Source organism: Salvia miltiorrhiza, chromosome 2, assembly GCF_028751815.1.
Source record: "Salvia miltiorrhiza cultivar Shanhuang (shh) chromosome 2, IMPLAD_Smil_shh, whole genome shotgun sequence".
Lineage (NCBI taxonomy): Eukaryota > Viridiplantae > Streptophyta > Magnoliopsida > Lamiales > Lamiaceae > Salvia > Salvia miltiorrhiza.
In genome coordinates, this window is record NC_080388.1 from 20,409,839 (window position 1) to 20,427,221 (window position 17,383).

At 42.1% G+C, this 17,383-nt stretch overlaps 2 protein-coding genes across 2 annotated transcripts; one reads left to right on the top strand and one right to left on the bottom strand.

Moving 5' to 3' along the window:
- Positions 1 to 1,346: 1,346 nt before the first annotated feature.
- LOC131008115 (uncharacterized) lies at positions 1,347 to 2,201 on the top strand. Its single transcript, XM_057935013.1, has one exon. The coding sequence runs from the start codon at positions 1,347 to 1,349 to the stop codon at positions 2,199 to 2,201; it is 855 nt and encodes a 284-aa protein (XP_057790996.1).
- A 4,079-nt stretch (positions 2,202 to 6,280) lies between these two features.
- On the bottom strand, positions 6,281 to 6,984 carry LOC131008116 (uncharacterized). Its single transcript, XM_057935014.1, has 2 exons — positions 6,736 to 6,984; positions 6,281 to 6,649 (listed from the first exon to the last, which is right to left on the bottom strand). The coding sequence occupies exons 1-2, from the start codon at positions 6,982 to 6,984 to the stop codon at positions 6,281 to 6,283; spliced, it is 618 nt and encodes a 205-aa protein (XP_057790997.1).
- Positions 6,985 to 17,383: the final 10,399 nt, after the last annotated feature.

Below are 17,383 nucleotides of genomic sequence, written 5' to 3' on the forward strand. Positions count from 1 at the left end.
GATCAGTCGTAAGGACGGATCCAACCGTCTCATGATGGATCCGTCATCTTCGGTAAGAAGCCGTAATATGGTAGGTAATCAGACTGACCCTGGTCGTGCGACTTTGATTGCAGGTATTAACACGACAACATCCGCGCTGGAGCAAGTACGAGAACTTGGTCAACTCAACCCGGACGCCAGAGCCGCAGGAACACACCGACAAGATGGAACAACCACCACCGGAGGACAACATGCTCGAACCATCTTCACCACGCCGGGCGCAGCAATGAGCAATGCCGCCGTTGGAGGCATACAACCTGCCATACTGGGGCTCAACCAGACGATCACGCCAACCCAAGTTAACCAACAGGCTGACGGACACGGTCCGAGGGAGTTCACCCAAGACCAGTTGTTTACCAATGAATTCGCCCAACCAACCACAACTGGCCCATACGCAATCAAAGATGAAGACTTGGCGAGAAAGTTGGCGGAAATGGAGGCCTTGATCCAGCGAATCCCCGGTGTCCCGGCACCCATCCACAAAAGTTCAGAGAACTACTATGCCGACTCGCCATTTGTGGATGAAATTGCCTTGGTGGAAATGCCCATCAAGTTTAGCTTTCCGAGCATGCAAATGTTTGACGGCACGACGGATCCGACCGACCACATCGCTCAGTACAAGCAAAGGATGTTTACTGCTGCAATTCCTCGTGAATTAAGGCAGGCCTGCATGTGTAAGGGGTTCGGTTCTAGTTTGACAGGACCGGCCCTTCAGTGGTACACTAACCTTCCCAATTATTCTATTTCAAGTTTTGCTCAACTAACAGATATATTTGTGCAGCAATATGCTAGTAGCAGGAAACTTGAAAAGATATCGGAGGATATGTATGCCGTGGTGCAACAGCGTGGTGAGTCTCTCCGAGACTATATCAGCCGATTCAACAAGGAGAAGGTGTCCATCACCAACTGCAACACCCAGATAGCGGTCACCGCCTTTCGAAAGGGTCTTCTTCCCGACTCAGACCTCTACAAAGACCTCACCAAATACCCTTGTAGAACAATGGAGGACGTACTTGCCAAGGCATGGGCACAAAATCAAGTGGGAGGAAGATCAATACAGCCACCACCGATCTTCACCAAGCAGAAACTCTAGAAGGGACTCCAGGGTAGAAAGGAGGACGAGTGATAGGCGGTCTGAGCCTTACCCACCTCCCTGACAAGAATACCAAAGGAGACAGTATGACCAACCTTACGAGACACGACCACGTGAATGGGCCAAGATACCAGAGTACAACTTGTCCATCTCGCCAACTGAGGCAGTCCTAGCTCTCAAGAATCTAGGTAACAAAGTCAAATGGCCGGAAAAGATGAGGGCACCAGCCGACCAGAGAGATAGATCTAAGTGGTGCGAGTTTCATGCCGACCATGGACACCGAACAGAGGATTGCATTGCACTACGATTGGAAGTGGCACACTTACTCAAAGAGGGTCACCTAACTGAGTTCCTAACAGACAAGGGCCAACATACCCTAAAGCATGGAAATGACAGACGAGACGAGCGCAGAGAAGTCACCCCACCCAACCCGCCAAACCATGAGAGAACAGTCAATGTCATTTCTGGCGGATTAGAGGTTAGCGGGATTACACACTCTGCTGCAAAGAGGCATACCAGGCAAGCCATGTCTACCAGAACGAGAGGGAGTGTGACTAGTCAAGCTACGGCAGACCAGCCAACCCAGACAATCAGCTTCCAAACGACGGAATCAGACAAGCTTCTTAACCCTCATCATGATGCTCTAGTTATTTCTATTTATATTGCAAATTGTTTAACGAAACGAGTGTTGATTGATAACGGCAGCTCTGCCAATATCATGTTTATTAATGCTTTCAGGGAGATGGGTTTGAACGAGTCAAACATAACTAGGAAGACCGCTGTCCTCATAGGCTTCAACGGTGAGAGCAAGACAACCATTGGGGAGATCGACCTTCCCGTCTACGCCGAAGGGGTCAATTTGTCAACAAGATTCCTGGTGATTGATGCCCCCTCCGCATTCAACGTCATCCTCGGTCGCCCGTGGATCCACGACATGGAAGCGGTCCCTTCCACCTTTCATCAAGTGGTGAAATTTCCGACCAAGTGGGGCGTCAAGGAGATTAGGGGAGAACAAAAGGACTCCAGATCCTGCTACCAGACCACCATGAAGACAAAACATGCTCAATAGCAATTACAGGAAAAGGGTTCGTCCAACACCAAGACGGACCAGTCACCACAGCTAGGGCAACATGTGCAGCATGACCAACTAAACCAACCCGACAAGCCCGACAATCGAAAGCGGCCTGCCAGCTTTGTTGAAGAAGAAGTTGTGGAAGTGGACAAAATCCAAATCAACACAGACTATACGGATCACAAAGTCCGGATAGGGGCACAACTCGATCCCAAACTGAGAGAGAAGCTTATTTTATTTCTTACTGAGCATTATGATTGTTTTGCTTGGTCCCATGAGGACATGACAGGGATAGATCCGAGCATTATTGTTCACAGGTTACAGGTAGACCCACGTTATCCACCAAGGAAGCAAAAACGAAGAAAATTCGCTCCCGAGAGAAACCAGATCATCAATGAAGAAGTCACGAAGCTCCTACGAAACGGACTCGTCCGGGAAGCACACTACCCCGAATGGCTAGCTAATGTGGTGGTAGTAAAGAAAAAGAATGGCAAGTGGCGCGTGTGCATCGACTTCACGGACCTCAACAAGGCGTGCCCTAAGGACTCGTTCCCTCTACCGCATATTGACATGCTAGTAGATGCGACAGCTGGCCATGAGTTGCTGAGTTTCATGGATGCATACTCTGGATACCATCAAATACGGATGCACCCTGACGACGAGGAGAAGACGTCATTCATGACCAACATAGGGCTCTGGTGCTACAAGTATATGCCATTCGGATTGAAGAATGCTGGAGCAACGTACCAACGCCTAGTCAACAAGATGTTCGAGAGATTAATTGGGCATACGATGGAAGTCTACATCGACGACATGCTCGTCAAGTCCATCCAGGCGAAGGATCATATTGATCATCTCAAACAAACATTCAACATCCTAAGGAAATACGATATGAAATTAAACCCTACTAAGTGTTCATTTGGTGTAACTGCAGGGAAATTTCTAGGCTACATGGTGACACAAAGAGGGATAGAGGCCAACCCAGCTCAAATTGATTCGATCCAGAGGATCTCTTCACCGACGTGTGTGAAAGACATCCAGAAGCTGACTGGGAGGATAGCCGCACTTAGTCGTTTTATACCAAAATCATCCGAAAGGTGCAACCCATTCTTCAACACCTTACGAAAAGCCAAATCGTTCGAGTGGACAGAGGAGTGCGAATCCGCCCTACAGGAGCTCAAGCAGTACCTAACCAGCCCTCCTTTGCTAGCTAAACCAAAGGATCATGAAACCCTCTACTTGGCTGTATCCGATACAGCCGTGAGTGCGGTGTTGGTCAGGGAGGATGACAAAAAGCAATCTCCAATTTACTATGTGAGCAAGTCTCTTTTGGATGCAGAAACACGGTATAGTCAGTTGGAGAAACTAGCTCTTGCATTGGTACACGCAGCTAGAAAGCTACGCTTTTATTTTCAGTGCCATCCAATCCAAGTCATAACCACCTATCCACTCAAGGCCATTCTCCACAAACCAGAACTCTCAGGACGACTGACCAAGTGGGCAGTGGAGTTGAGCGAGCATGACATAACATTCAAGCTACGCACGGCTCTTAAGTCTCAGGTACTAGCAGATTTCTTAGTTGATTTTACTCCTAACCTTACCATGCAGGCCGACAAGGAGCTCTGCTGCATGACCGAGCGACCCAACCAAGTCGGAGCTTGGAGACTATACGTAGACGGGTCCAGTAATATGCGAGGAAGTGGACTAGGCCTTGTCCTCATCTCACCACTAGGCGACATGGTGGAGCAGTCCATCCGCTGTGAGTTCAAAGCCACCAATAATGAAGCAGAGTACGAAGCTATGCTAGCCGGACTCGGACTAGCAAAGGAAATGGGAGTTAAGCGAATCAGCGTGTTCAGTGACTCTCAGCTCGTGGTCAACCAAATACAAGGCGCTTACCAAGCCAAAGATGCTAAGATGGTCACCTATCTTGGTAAAGTCAAGGAACTTCAATCCAGCTTTGAGGAGTTCACCATAGCCCAAGTTCCGAGAGGAGATAACAGCCACGCAGATGCCCTCGCCAATCTTGGATCATCTATCCAAACCACAGAGCCTAAGACAATCCCGATCATCTGCCTCAAATGGTCTGCCATTCAAAAAGACAAGGAGGACCAGGTGGTGGAAGTATCACCCGAACAGACTTGGATGACCCCTATAATGGAGTACTCGGAGCATGACAAGCTACCCGACGATAGGAATGAAGCCCGCCGACTTAGGGTGCAGGCCGCCCGATTCTCCATTATTCAAGGTAAGTTATACAAACGTTTTTTTACCGGTCCATACTTAAAATGCATTAACCCTGCAGAGTCGAGATACATCTTGTCCGAGTTGCATGAAGGGGAGTGTGGAAACCACTCAAGTGGGAGAAGCCTAGCCCACCGAGCATTAACCAACGGATATTATTGGCCTACCATGAAAGCCGACTCAGCCAACTTCGTCAAAAGATGCGACAAATGCCAACGGTTCGCTCAAGTGTCACACCTACCCCCAGAACCACTGACCGCCATCACATCACCATGGCCTTTTATGAAATGGGGAATGGATATCGTAGGCAAGCTACCTACAGCACCTGGACAGAAGGTATACATGCTAGCCGTGACAGATTACTTTAGCAAGTGGATCGAGGCGGACTCATTCCACCAAATACGAGATAAGGAGGTCAAAAGCTTCATCTGGAAAAACTTGATTTGTCGATATGGGGTGCCAAAGGAGATCGTCACAGACAACGGATCACAATTCATCAGCGCAGAATTCCAAGACTTTTGTAAGTTTTGGAATATCAAGTTGAGCTTTTCCACCCCAAGGTACCCACAGGCAAACGGGCAAGCAGAGTCTTCCAACAAGACCATCATGAACACCCTCAAGAAGAGATTGAAAAAGGCTAAGGGAAGATGGGCAGACGAACTACCCGGCGTACTCTGGTCATACCGAACGACCACAAGAACTTCGACAGGAGAAACTCCTTTCTCATTAGCCTACGAAATGGAAGCAGTAATACCCACCGAAAGTGAAGTGCCTACCGCCAGGTTCGAGCTCACCACAGACACCGACAATCAAGAGGCTATGTGCCTCGAGTTAGACCTACTCGACGAGAAAAGAAACAAGGCGAATATCAGACTTGCCTCATATCAACAAAGTGTTACCAAACACTACAACAAGCACATTCGTACCCGAACATTCCTACCAGGTGATTGGGTACTCCGTAAAGTATTTCAGAACACCAAGGAAGCAGGAGCAGGCAAACTTGCCCCAAATTGGGAAGGTCCTTACCTAATCACTAAAGTAGTCGGACACGGGGCATACAAGTTACAAATGACAGACGGACGCGACATCAACAATAGCTGGAACGCTATCCATCTCAAACAGTATCACACTTGAACTCTACACTTCTACTATACTTCTATTTTCTTAAGGTCTCACGAGACCCACTCAACCTACTACACGACTACTGACCTTTCCATGCAGGTCAGAACTACATTTGGGCTTGATCCCTTTAAAGGGTATGTAGGCAGCTCCACGGAGCGCAGCCCCCACCCCCCACCAACCCCTTTTCAACTATCATTCCCAACTTGTTGAATATATCATTGGACAAGATCCACCCTATCAACCATACACCCACATACTTCCATAAGTCACAAACAACATCACAATATTATCAATACTTAGAAAAATCAACTCAAGATCAAATATCCCAACTTCATAACATTCAAGGGTTCAAACCCTCCAACTGGTCGGCTATGCTGAAAAATTCTAAAATACAACGACAACACTAAGTTTGAGTCTAGTCTCCAAGTCGACCAAGACCCAAACTGGGGGACAAATAAATATAGAAATCCGTACAAATAATCTTAAAAACCAAATACAACCAAACATATCAAGTTTAAGCAAGTCTACATAATGATAAAGATAAACACCAATCAGGGATCAGTGGAACCATGGAACATGCCAGCAACATCCTCGGCATCCAATCGATCAAGAGTAGCGGTTAACTCATTAGCTTCGGCAACCGCCCGAGCCCGGATAGCAGCAACTTTTTCAGCCCTTTGTTGCAACAGTTTCTCCATTTCAAGGATGCATCAATCTACATCCCACTCACCTGACTTACCATCACGAAACTCTTGATAAATCTCACCACGAATCAAGACCTCTGTCTCTAACCCAACATCCTCCATCATATTCTTCAATTGTACGATCTCAAACTCAAGATCCCTCACTCGAGCACTGACAGCCTCCAAATTCTCAAGTGCTTCATGAAGCTTCCCGGCATCTTGCTCGTGGGATGCCACTTGTTCCTGCAAGCCCTTAATCACATTGTCCAATTCGACCTTGCACTTCTTCAAATCACGATTCTCCTTCCTACAGTCGACCTGCTCGGCACGAAGTTTCGTCAGTTGTTTCTCAAGCTCCTTCACCTTGTCCCCCAAGTAAAGGATACCCCGTGTACCCTACAAGATATAGAATAATCAACACGATAAGTTGTTACAATTTGAACAAAAAATAAAATGAACGACACAAAGAAACATAACCCTACCAAAAATGAATGGGAAACGATAGCCTCCATAGCCGAGTCATAGCCAGCAGCATCCAACCGAGCACGATCCTCAAGCAGCGGAGCACAAGGCGAATAAGCAGCAGCATCCACAGGAAACTTCATAATGATTGAGCCACCAGACTGATCAGAGACGACGGATGATGCGGATCGCTTGCCCCTCCCGACAGGCGAGGGTAGAGACACCGCATCCAAGAGATCAGTCGTAGGTTCCTCACTTGAGCTAACCATGACTTTCTACGCAGCCCGACTGCCTTTTGGTTGGTAGAATGGAAGGTCTGCCATCGCTTGGTCTACAAATATGCGCTCAGCAGGGGTCAATTCAAATAATAATGGAAAACCTTCCACTTCACGACCTTGCCTTAGAATTTCCAAAGCTCTAGCTACTAGAGCAATACGAAATCGAGCACGACTAGGTGGATGAACAATACCTTCGGTACGAACAGGAATATCACACCACAAAGAAGAACCTCTAAGATTGTCCTCCGACAAGATCACCCGCCAGTCACGATCTTCCTCCGGGAACGAGTAAAACCTTTGTGCCCTTTCCGGTAACCCGCATATAACTGGAAGACTCCCGTTGATCCGACCTGCATATTAGAGAAATGATACCTTATTAGATAACAATTTTATAACAACACATTTCTTAACAACAAATAAACCAAAATACTCACGCGGCTTGGACCAAGCAGATGGAACTTTGTAACCGTCTTGAACCCCTAAAGCCTCGACACTGATAAAAAAATATTTTTCCTTCCACCTTGTACGATCCTCCGGAAGGTTAGTAATGAGTATTGGGGCATCAGAACGGGAGTTAAACTGATAACGACCCTTATCTATACGGGTCTCACCCAACTGGTAAGCATACAAGACATCATACATATTGATGTCAAAACCCTTCCGTTCCGCAAACACTTCCGCGGCCATCAGGATCCTCCAAGTATTAGGCATCAGTTGACTCGGAGAAATTCGGTAGTAGTTACAAAGCTCAACCACCAGACGGGGGAGCGGGAGACGAAGGCCCAAAGTAAAGGGAAGCTCGTACATACAGACCATACCCTCAACATCCCAATTAGGACGAAGTGATGTATCGGGAGCATGCAAACTTGCCCACTCGGGGATACTATAAACCCGACGGATCCAACGCAACTGATCCTCAGAATTTATCTTAGAAGCACGATTGTTTTTTGGAAGAGTGTCATCCATCTTTTGAGAACCCACAATGGGACCAAAACTATTCACCCCAAACCCGACTCCAGATTTTTTAGCAGGCAACTTAGCCCAACTTGACCCAACCACATTTCCTGTAATGGCAAGACACATCGCGCTCTCTCCATCACCAAATGTCCTAACGGAACTACCCGACGAACCCGTGTGGTCCCCACTTCGATAAGACATATCAGACATCCTATAAAAGCAGCAAGTTTTAGTTTTAAAAAGCCCCACAGCTACCGACCAATCAACCAAGCAACAACAAATAAGCACATATTATAGCCAAGACGCAACTCATCGAACAAGCATGACAAACTAACAGTCACAACCAAGCCAACTATCCACAAGCACATATCAAACTACAATTCAATCCAACCAAACGAACATAGACAATAAGTTGTAGCAACCAAACAAATAATGTAATCAATCCAACCCGACGGAGGCTAGGTCATAAACATTCAACATGTAGAATCAAAGCTAAAAATAATAAACGACGAATCGAGCTAAGTCAAAGCAAAATACGACAAAAATATGAAAACGACATGCTCGAAAAAAATTAACAAAAACACGAAGAATATTCGAATAACCTCAAGAACATTTAAAGTAAGCAGAAGAGAACCAACCTCTTAGAATTCTCCTCCAAAAATCTTCACTCTAAAATCTACAAGCACTTCAAGGCCCCCAAAGATCCAACAAAAATAAAGTGCATGCCAAACAAAAAAGAAAATTCTTATACTGTATAAAAATGGAAGTTCAGGCCAACACCACAAAAATCATTGAATGTAACTTACCCGAACCCGCATGAGCTAACAAAGTCGAATGTAATTACCCTCATCCTTTTTTATAGTATCTAATGCCTCATGATGTCACGTATTCGTCCCTATTCTCGCCAATGAACCGAGCCGAGCTCCACCTTATTGCTCAATAAATTGTGTAGAATAAAATCCCTAGTCAACCCGACTAATTGAATATAATCGAGCAAGGCTCACCTATACTAATACATGCATATACATGATCTACATATATAAAGGAAAAGAAAAGCTTCATGTTGGCTTGATTGGCTACAATAAATAAATGAAGTATGCAGTATTTTGTGGGAAAGACTGGTGGAATCAATCCTACTCTTTATATCCGTTCAACCCGACAACACTGATGTAATATTGAAAAAATGAGCTTTTAGCTACCCAACCCACCTGACATACCCAACATCCTCGAAGCCAAGAATGAATTTTCGGATACCAAACCAACCCTACAATATTAGTAAACCCCAAATGAAGTGAAGTGTGCAGGTACACTATGCTATCTTACCATACGCTGCTGTACGCTTTCCCAATTACCTAATACATCAATATACGACTAGTCTGGATATTTCTCTTTCTTGTACTGACATCAACCCATCCACCAGCTTTTCTAGCCTCCGACCTACTAAATCAACACACATGAATATCTTAGAACAAGAGAAAGAAGATATGCTGCAAATTTGCAATCTCCTTCTGACAAACACGTACTGAGATAAGCTACTCTCTTTTCCATAAAGCTTTCGATATTATTTACTTGTTTATCAATTCGCACCTTTCAAAATTTTTATAATATATATATTATATAGTGCATGTGTAGTTACGTATACATATATAAAAAAAAAGGAATTGACCATTTTATTGGAGGCAATCATAAGCCATTAATATATATATTTTTTTATATACGTATATGTACCCAACATAGATTTGAATGTTCAAGTGTTGGAACTTGATGGATTTTACAATAAAGTTACTTTTACATTAATTTTAAAGTCAATTCAATTAATAATTAAAATAATTTATATAGATACCCATTTAATTATATATATATATACACACACATGCATGTATTCTTCAAAGAATTTTAAGTAATAACTCTCTAATTGGAAAACATCCAAATTATAGAGTGGGGGACAAACTATATTGGGCAAAATTCGTATCAGGCCCAAATGAATTTATTCGGTCCAACTAGATGATCCAATCGGATGGGTCAGATTCGATCCATATCGAAAGTCCAAATTTAGGCCCATAGACATACAGGTTCGTCATGTCAAACCCTAGAAAGGGCTGCTACTTGGTGAAGAGGAAAAGAAAATAGGCATCGTGGGAGATCTTCTCCTAAAATTTCGGAGCAGTTAGGGTGGAACTTAAGATGAGAAGCAACCCTAGCCGCCAAGGGACTAGTATATATACAACCCGACTAGGTCAGACGACCCATCCAATCATTCATACTCTAATCACTGCTACCCGCACTCATATTCTACACGATTTGCTTCTTTGCTCAATCAATCCGCTTCCACGCTATCACAGTCTGGAGTTCAGAACAACCCTGATCCGTCAGGCTGACTAGTCCGACCAGCCAGACCGACTACTTCAATATTGCTCTACTATTTCATTAATTTCACGTTTTATTATTATTTTTTACGAATTCCATCAAATATCTTTTATTGTTGAACTGACTTGAGCGTCGGAGGCCCTTCCATCGACACCCCCACCGGTGTTCCTAGAAGGGCTCTAACGTGTTTGTGGTTCTCAGGTTGCTAGTGCCCGCCGATCCTGACGTACCCGACGTCCTATTTCGTGGTTGTTGGATCCATCCCCAATAAATGTGTGAAACCATATTATTTTTAGTGTAAAATCATTACTAAAAATAGAAACAGAATAATATCAATGGGACAATCCAAAAAGAAAAACAGGACAAGATCAATTGGATAGAGGGAGGAGGGAGTATTATTTTGGGCTAAAAATCCAATCCAATCTACGTAGATCTTTACTACACACTACACTTATTAATCTTATATCTTTAAAATTTAGGGTTAATTGTCTCTAAATTCATAAACTATGGTCAATTTTCATTTTTTCCCTCAAACTTTGAATTTCCTATTAAAAATCATCAACTATCGATTTTTTCCAATTTTCCTATCACGCGAATTTTCGGCTAAAATCAATATTGGAATTATTCGACGTGACGATATTCACTTAAAAAGTGGCATTGACGTGTGCAGTCTCTGCCACATAATATCAAACGACGTCGTTTCGTCTTATATTCTTTACTCGGATTTGTTCATGCCTAATTCGTTGATCGATGCGTACTCCAAGTACGGATTGATGGGCGTTGAGGCCGCAAAATCCCTGTTTGATGTGATGGAGGAGCGGGATTTGGTTACATATAACTCGATGATAAGTGGGTTGGTGAAGGTGGCCCAATTGAAGGAGGTGTAAAAACTTTTCGACGAAATGCCTCACAGAGACAGAGTAAGCTGGAACGCTATTCTTGATGGTCAAGGCTGAGGAAATGATCACTGCGTTTTAGGTCTTCGAGAAGATGCCGTCAAGAGATGTTGTGTTGTGGTCTACTGTGATTTTCGGTTATGCTAGAATGATAGCTGGATGTGCAGAGAAGGGGCTCGTGAGGGAAGCTCTCGCCCTCGACAATCAACTCGAGGGAGAGAATATCGAGCCAGACGACACCACATTCGTTAGTATCTTATGCACGAGTGCTCAATCCGGGATGCTCAATCTTCAACTTACCTAAATGCCCAAGATATTTTATTCAATTCTTGCAATGATCTGCAGATTTTGTAAGAATATTTTGTTAATGGAGGGTTTGAGAGAACAACCCTAATTTTATTTAAGTAAAAACGGGCAAAAAACGGCGTCGTTTCTGTGGGATACATGACTACGTCGTTTTAGTAATTATCGGTGTGTCCACGTCGGCAAAATCCGATTCCATGTGTGTCTGATTTTGGCCGAAAATTCGCTTGATGGGAAAAGTGGAAAAAATCGATAGTTCATGGTTTTTAATAGGAAGTTCAAAGTTTGAGGGAAAAAATGGAAATTGACCATAGTTTATGAATTTAAAGGTAATTAACCCTAAAATTTATTCGTCATATCTTAATTTATATAGTTAGTATCGATTTTATCCCAACCTCTCAACTCGTCAATTTATTACTCAATCTGCCCATAAAGAGTGTAATACAATTATCCGATTGGGCGTTTACAAAGAGTGTAACACTTTCTTTTTTTAGACATGACCTCATTTTCTCCTTTTAATTGCAACCACTCATTTCTTTATGACACCACACCCAATTCAACAACCACCACTCATTTCTACTTTAACACACATCTATCAATTAGTTTTTAAAAATTTATGTCCACCAAAACTGTTACACTCTTGGTGAATGGAGGGAGTACAATTTTTTAAAATTACACTCATATATATAGGCTGATTGAAATTTTCACAAAGATTAAGAAAAACCATTGAAAATGAAAATATATATGTAAACTTCCTAATATGCCCATATTTAGTATTTAATGATGTATTAAAGTTGGAGTAAATTAAAAAATTAAATAGGGATAAAATATTAAATGAGTAAATAAATTTTTTTTATGGAAATAAATCTATATAAATGGGACATCCGAAATAAGAAAAATAAGCTATATATGGGACGGAGAGAGTATCATTTTATCATTGAACTAGCGTTAGACTAGAAATACACCGTAACTATTTTATACATTAACTTTTATAAATATATGAAAATTTTAAATATATTAGATACGCACTTGTGCACAAAAAAAATATTTTTAAGGGTTAGTTTGGTATAAATTCACCAACTTTCACCGATTTTGAATTTAGATATGAGCTTTGAAATCTGTCTGACAATACTCAACCTTTTCACCCATTTTAATTTTTGGCCCAACGAAATTGTCTGACAATACTCAACCTTTTCACCCATTACTTATCCGACGTGTGCACAAATTATCTTACGTGTATAATCTAAAGAATGACATAGCATTTTTTATTTAAATGGAAGATGAAATTGGCCAAAAAACGCACGTGTTCGATGGGTTTTTCCCCGCGGCTTCCTATCATTCGATTTCAACAAGGTTTTTCCCTTGTTTATTTCTATGAATTGTTCGCATCTTGATTATATTTATTTCTTCAAGAATTGAGGTGTGATAGGATTGGGACGATGACGCTGGATAAAGTAGCAGTGACAAAGCATACAGATATAAACAATGAAAATCTATATTCCGAGCTTGTTACAAAATATTTGTTTGTAGGGATGACATTTTCTAATGTACAATAGGCAAAGGATGCAATAAACGAGTATGGAGTAAAGTTTGTATATAACTCAAAGTTTGAAAAAAGTGATCCCACTAGATTAAAGGTGAACTGTGTAAATAAATCTGATTTTCCTTTCAAGCTACTTATATCCAAGGATGGAAACCGAGGTGTGTTGATTGTGAAAAAGTGCAATGATGGAACACAAATGCTTTCGACAGTTCTCATAACCTAATGTTAATCAGAGGTTTTTTTCTAATTATTTTAAGGACCAAATTTATAAAAATCCCAAATTCTCAGTCAGAGCTACGCAAAATGAGATTAAGAAATATTTAAGACAAAATGTCAGTGAGTACAAGTGTAAGCTAGCATAACAAATTATAATGGATGAATTGGAAGGTAGCTTCAAGCAATAGTTTGTCACTCTAGTTGCATATGCTGAGACATTGAAAGAAGTAACCCTAAAAATAAAGCTGTTGTGTGAGAATGGACTCGAACATGGTAGAAAAATATTCAAAAGAATGTTTATCATGTTGGATACTTTTGAGAGGAATTGGTTGGATGGTTGTAGACCTATATTTAGTCTGGATGGATGTTTCTTGAAAGGTGTTTGCCAGAGACAATTGCTTACTGCAGTTGGAAAATATGGAAATGAGCAAGTGGTGCCTATTGCATGTACAATTGTTAGCAAATAGAATAAGGTGAATTGGAGATGATTTTTTTATGTTGGTTAAGATAAGTGTTGGAAGATAGAAGAAATATCCGAACCTTGTTTTGATGACCCCAAAACCCTTAGATTTTATTTTCTAGACTAGACTCTTTTTCGAACTCAAGTGTTAGAGTTCATGTTCTAGTTAGACTGAAGAGGTAAAGCTTGAAGACTGAAGACTAATGAAGACCTAACTGAAGAATCTCGACTAAAGTACTGACCAACTGAAGCTCACCTGAAGTTATTGCAACAATAAATGAAGGACTCGTACTAGTGTTAGGTCCGGAGGGTCTCAAATAGGTGTATGGGGGGGGAATACACCTATGGGCTATTTTTCTTTCCTCAAATCTGAGGGATCTCAAGATAGAGATCAAAACGAAACTTTACACGCAAACTATGACACCTGTTGACTGAAAACAGTTTTGACCAAATAGGGTTGACGACTGATACTGAAAACTCTTCAGTAAGGAGTTATCAGTTAAGTTGTTAGAACTTAACTGATGCACGTAAGGGCTTCAATCGAGTTTGCTAAAACAGAGATGATATAAGTCTTCCTGACTATCAGAGGATAGATCAGCCAGACTGATATCACACGCAGTGGAAATAAACTTAGTTTCGTAATAGCCTCGGTTGAGCACGTTGTTAGTCTTAGGTTTCTCTTTGCAGTTAGTCAGTATTCAGTTTATCAATTGAAACAACACAAGTAAGAATGTAAAACTGAAAGCTGTAAATAACACAGAGACTTTTACGTGGTTCGGAAAAACCCTTTCCTACATCCACGGTCGGTTGATCAGACCAACAATCCATTCCGCAAGTGCTTAACAGGTGCACTGCAAACCGAACCGTGTGCTTGCCGGGTGCACACAACCGTACCACTGAAGAAACCACTTCTTCAGTACCCACACTTCACTCGTGTCGGATTTCTCTCGCTTAGCACAACCCGCGCTAAGACTTCTTAGAGTCAGAGTACCTTCCTGAACTCCGAATCACTCAAACACTCTACTCTTTCATCTTGAAAGGAGGTTTGAACGGTTGCCAACTGTACTTCAAAGAACAAGTTCTTTGGAGCAAGTTTGACCTTGGCTTCTAGGTAAACAAAGGTTTGCCTAAGGTCTAAGAGAATGTATGTAATCAGCAGTGATTGATTTTGGCTTTGGAATTCTCTTCTTCGATTCAAGCTTTGGGGAGGTTAAGCTTTAGGCTAAGTAGCGATTTTGGCAGAGCTTCAGCTTATGTCGTTGAATCGGTGAACATTGAAGTGATCCTCAAACGCTATTTATAGGAGAGGTCTTGAATAGATCCGTTGGCAGAGAACGTCTTCAAGATTTCTTCCGTTGGAGAGCATTTTGAATTTGGGCTGAGGCTTCAATCTTCGAGGTTCCTTGTTTGGTGGAAACGGCTCTCTTGAAGGACAGGAGATGTGACGTCTCTGATAAAGTAGCCACCAAATAGGAATGACCTCTGCAGAGATAAGGAGATCCTGAGATCTCTGCATTTAATGCGGCTGTACTTTTTGTGAGTACGTGGCTTCCTTTGAACGTTGGAAGTTCAGTCCGAGGAAGAATGTTTAACTGATACTTGACTTTAGTATCAGTCCGCTAAGTCCACGCGGCTCGCATTAAGTAATCAGTTCCGAACTAATTCTTCAACTGATACTTCAGTTGGTATCTTCAGTCTTCAATCTTCATTCCTTCGTCCTTCAGTCTTCAGAACCGCAAGCTAAACTAGAAACGAACTCTAACACTTGAGTTCAAAAACCGTTCTAGTCTATTACAATTAAGACCTATGGATTTTGGTATCATCAAAACAAGGATTAAGATATTCCACAAGGTTCCCAACAATTTCCCCCTTTTTGATGATGCCAAAACCATACAACAGTTCTAGACAAACAAAAAGACTGAACTCACAGCACAAGTTCTAAAACTGGGGTGAATACAATTCCCCTTTAACAATAGAACCTAATAACTTGTACTTAGAGTTATGAACACATCAGTTCAAAACAAGAACGAGGAGAAGACATAAAAACATTAATCAGAGCCTGGACAAAGAGTCATTGTCTTTGGGTTGAGATCAAAAAGAAGTTCTTTTCATTAAAGTAAGACTGATAAGCCATCAGTCGAGGTACAAAGCAAGACTTACATTGGAGTAAAAAGAAAAACAAAAACATCATGGGAAACCCATGGACTCCAGCAGTCTGCATTGTTGCGCCTTGAACTTCTTGATCTTCATCTTCTGTCTTCGTGTTCCTAAGCTTGTTCCACTCTCACTTGTTTTCCGTTGATTTGAGGTCTTATCCTTTTGGCTAATCTTCCTCATGATCATTGGATGATCATTTTGCTTAATCGTCTTCACTCTTTTGAGAATAAGTCTCTCAAGAACTTTCCCCCTTTTTGGCAACATCAAAAAGGTAGAATTGACTGAAGGATTGAAGCTAAGACCATTGTAAGGAAACAGACTCGCAGAATGGTCCAGAGAAAGATGCTGAGGGTAAGAGGTAGATGGAGAGTGCGGAGGTTTAGAAAAAGAAAAAGATGGAGAAGAGGAGAGAATGATGATGGAGACGAAGAAAAGGGCAGGGGTGGATTTGCATGGCTCTCGAGACTGGGAATGAGAGAGCAGTGAATATGCAAACCAAAGGAGGTTGAGGAGAGGATTTTTGGTGAAGAGAAAGAAGCATAAGAGAGGAGGTGTGTAGGTAAGGAAAATCGAATCAGCGGCTATCGTGAGGATAGACACCGTCGATGTTGCGCCGGTTGACAATGAGCTCCTGCTCATTGCTGTTGCATCACATGGAAGCTTCACGAAAGGGTGAGTGGCTTTCCTGAGACCCAGGTGAAATCCATCTTCTTCAGACAAGTATTTCAAACCATGTGCCGAGCATGAGGATGGAAGACGCTCGCTTCGCTAGATACAAGTGAGGGTAGAGCAAACTTTGACGTCGGAGAGACGTTGAGATCCAGTGGAAGGGTCCGGTGAAGACCAAGTATGTGAGCGTCATTCTCCCACTCCATGACTTTGCAGTCATTGATTTCTCCTTTTGTCGGAACAAATTTTCTCTGGAACTTTGGAAAGATTTGAACTTTTTTTCACAGTGAAGGCTGTGGAGAGTTGTTAGTTGATGCAGAAAATATGTGAAGACAACATGGTATAAATAGACAAATTTTACCAAGTAAGAAGATGAAAAGTTTTTCAAAAACTGTGCCTAAAATGTTTTTGAAGAAAAATTCACGTCCGCCGTCACTGCAGGGGACTGAAGCTTCAAAAAGGTGAGAGGTATCATTGCATTTTGTCATGTCAATGAGGTTCTCAAGAAATTTGATCACAGAGGCAAAAAGGATTGGAAATATTTTTGGTAAAGATCAGGGCAGATTTAAATCAAATCAAATCCAATCAAATCAAATCCCCGTTTTGAAAGTACTTGACCTCCAAAGATATTCCGTATCCCAACAATTAAGACAAATCAGTTAAAGATTTTGAAAGGTACTGATCAGTCAGAGAAAGATTTTGAATTTAAACGCAAAGCTCGTAAATCTTAATAAAATAAACTACCACAAAAATAAATCTATTTTCTAGACCAAAAAGAAACACTATAATTCCATTCTCAATTCCATCAGCATCTCTAACTCA

Coding starts and splice junctions, on each gene's coding strand:
- LOC131008115 (XM_057935013.1), top strand. CDS start 1,347: ATGAGGGCACCAGCCGACCAGAGAGATAGATCTAAGTGGTGCGAGTTT.
- LOC131008116 (XM_057935014.1), bottom strand. CDS start 6,984: ATGGTTAGCTCAAGTGAGGAACCTACGACTGATCTCTTGGATGCGGTG. Junction 6,650..6,735: donor TCGTTTCCCATTCATTTTTG/GTAGGGTTATGT, acceptor TATATCTTGTAG/GGTACACGGGGTATCCTTTA.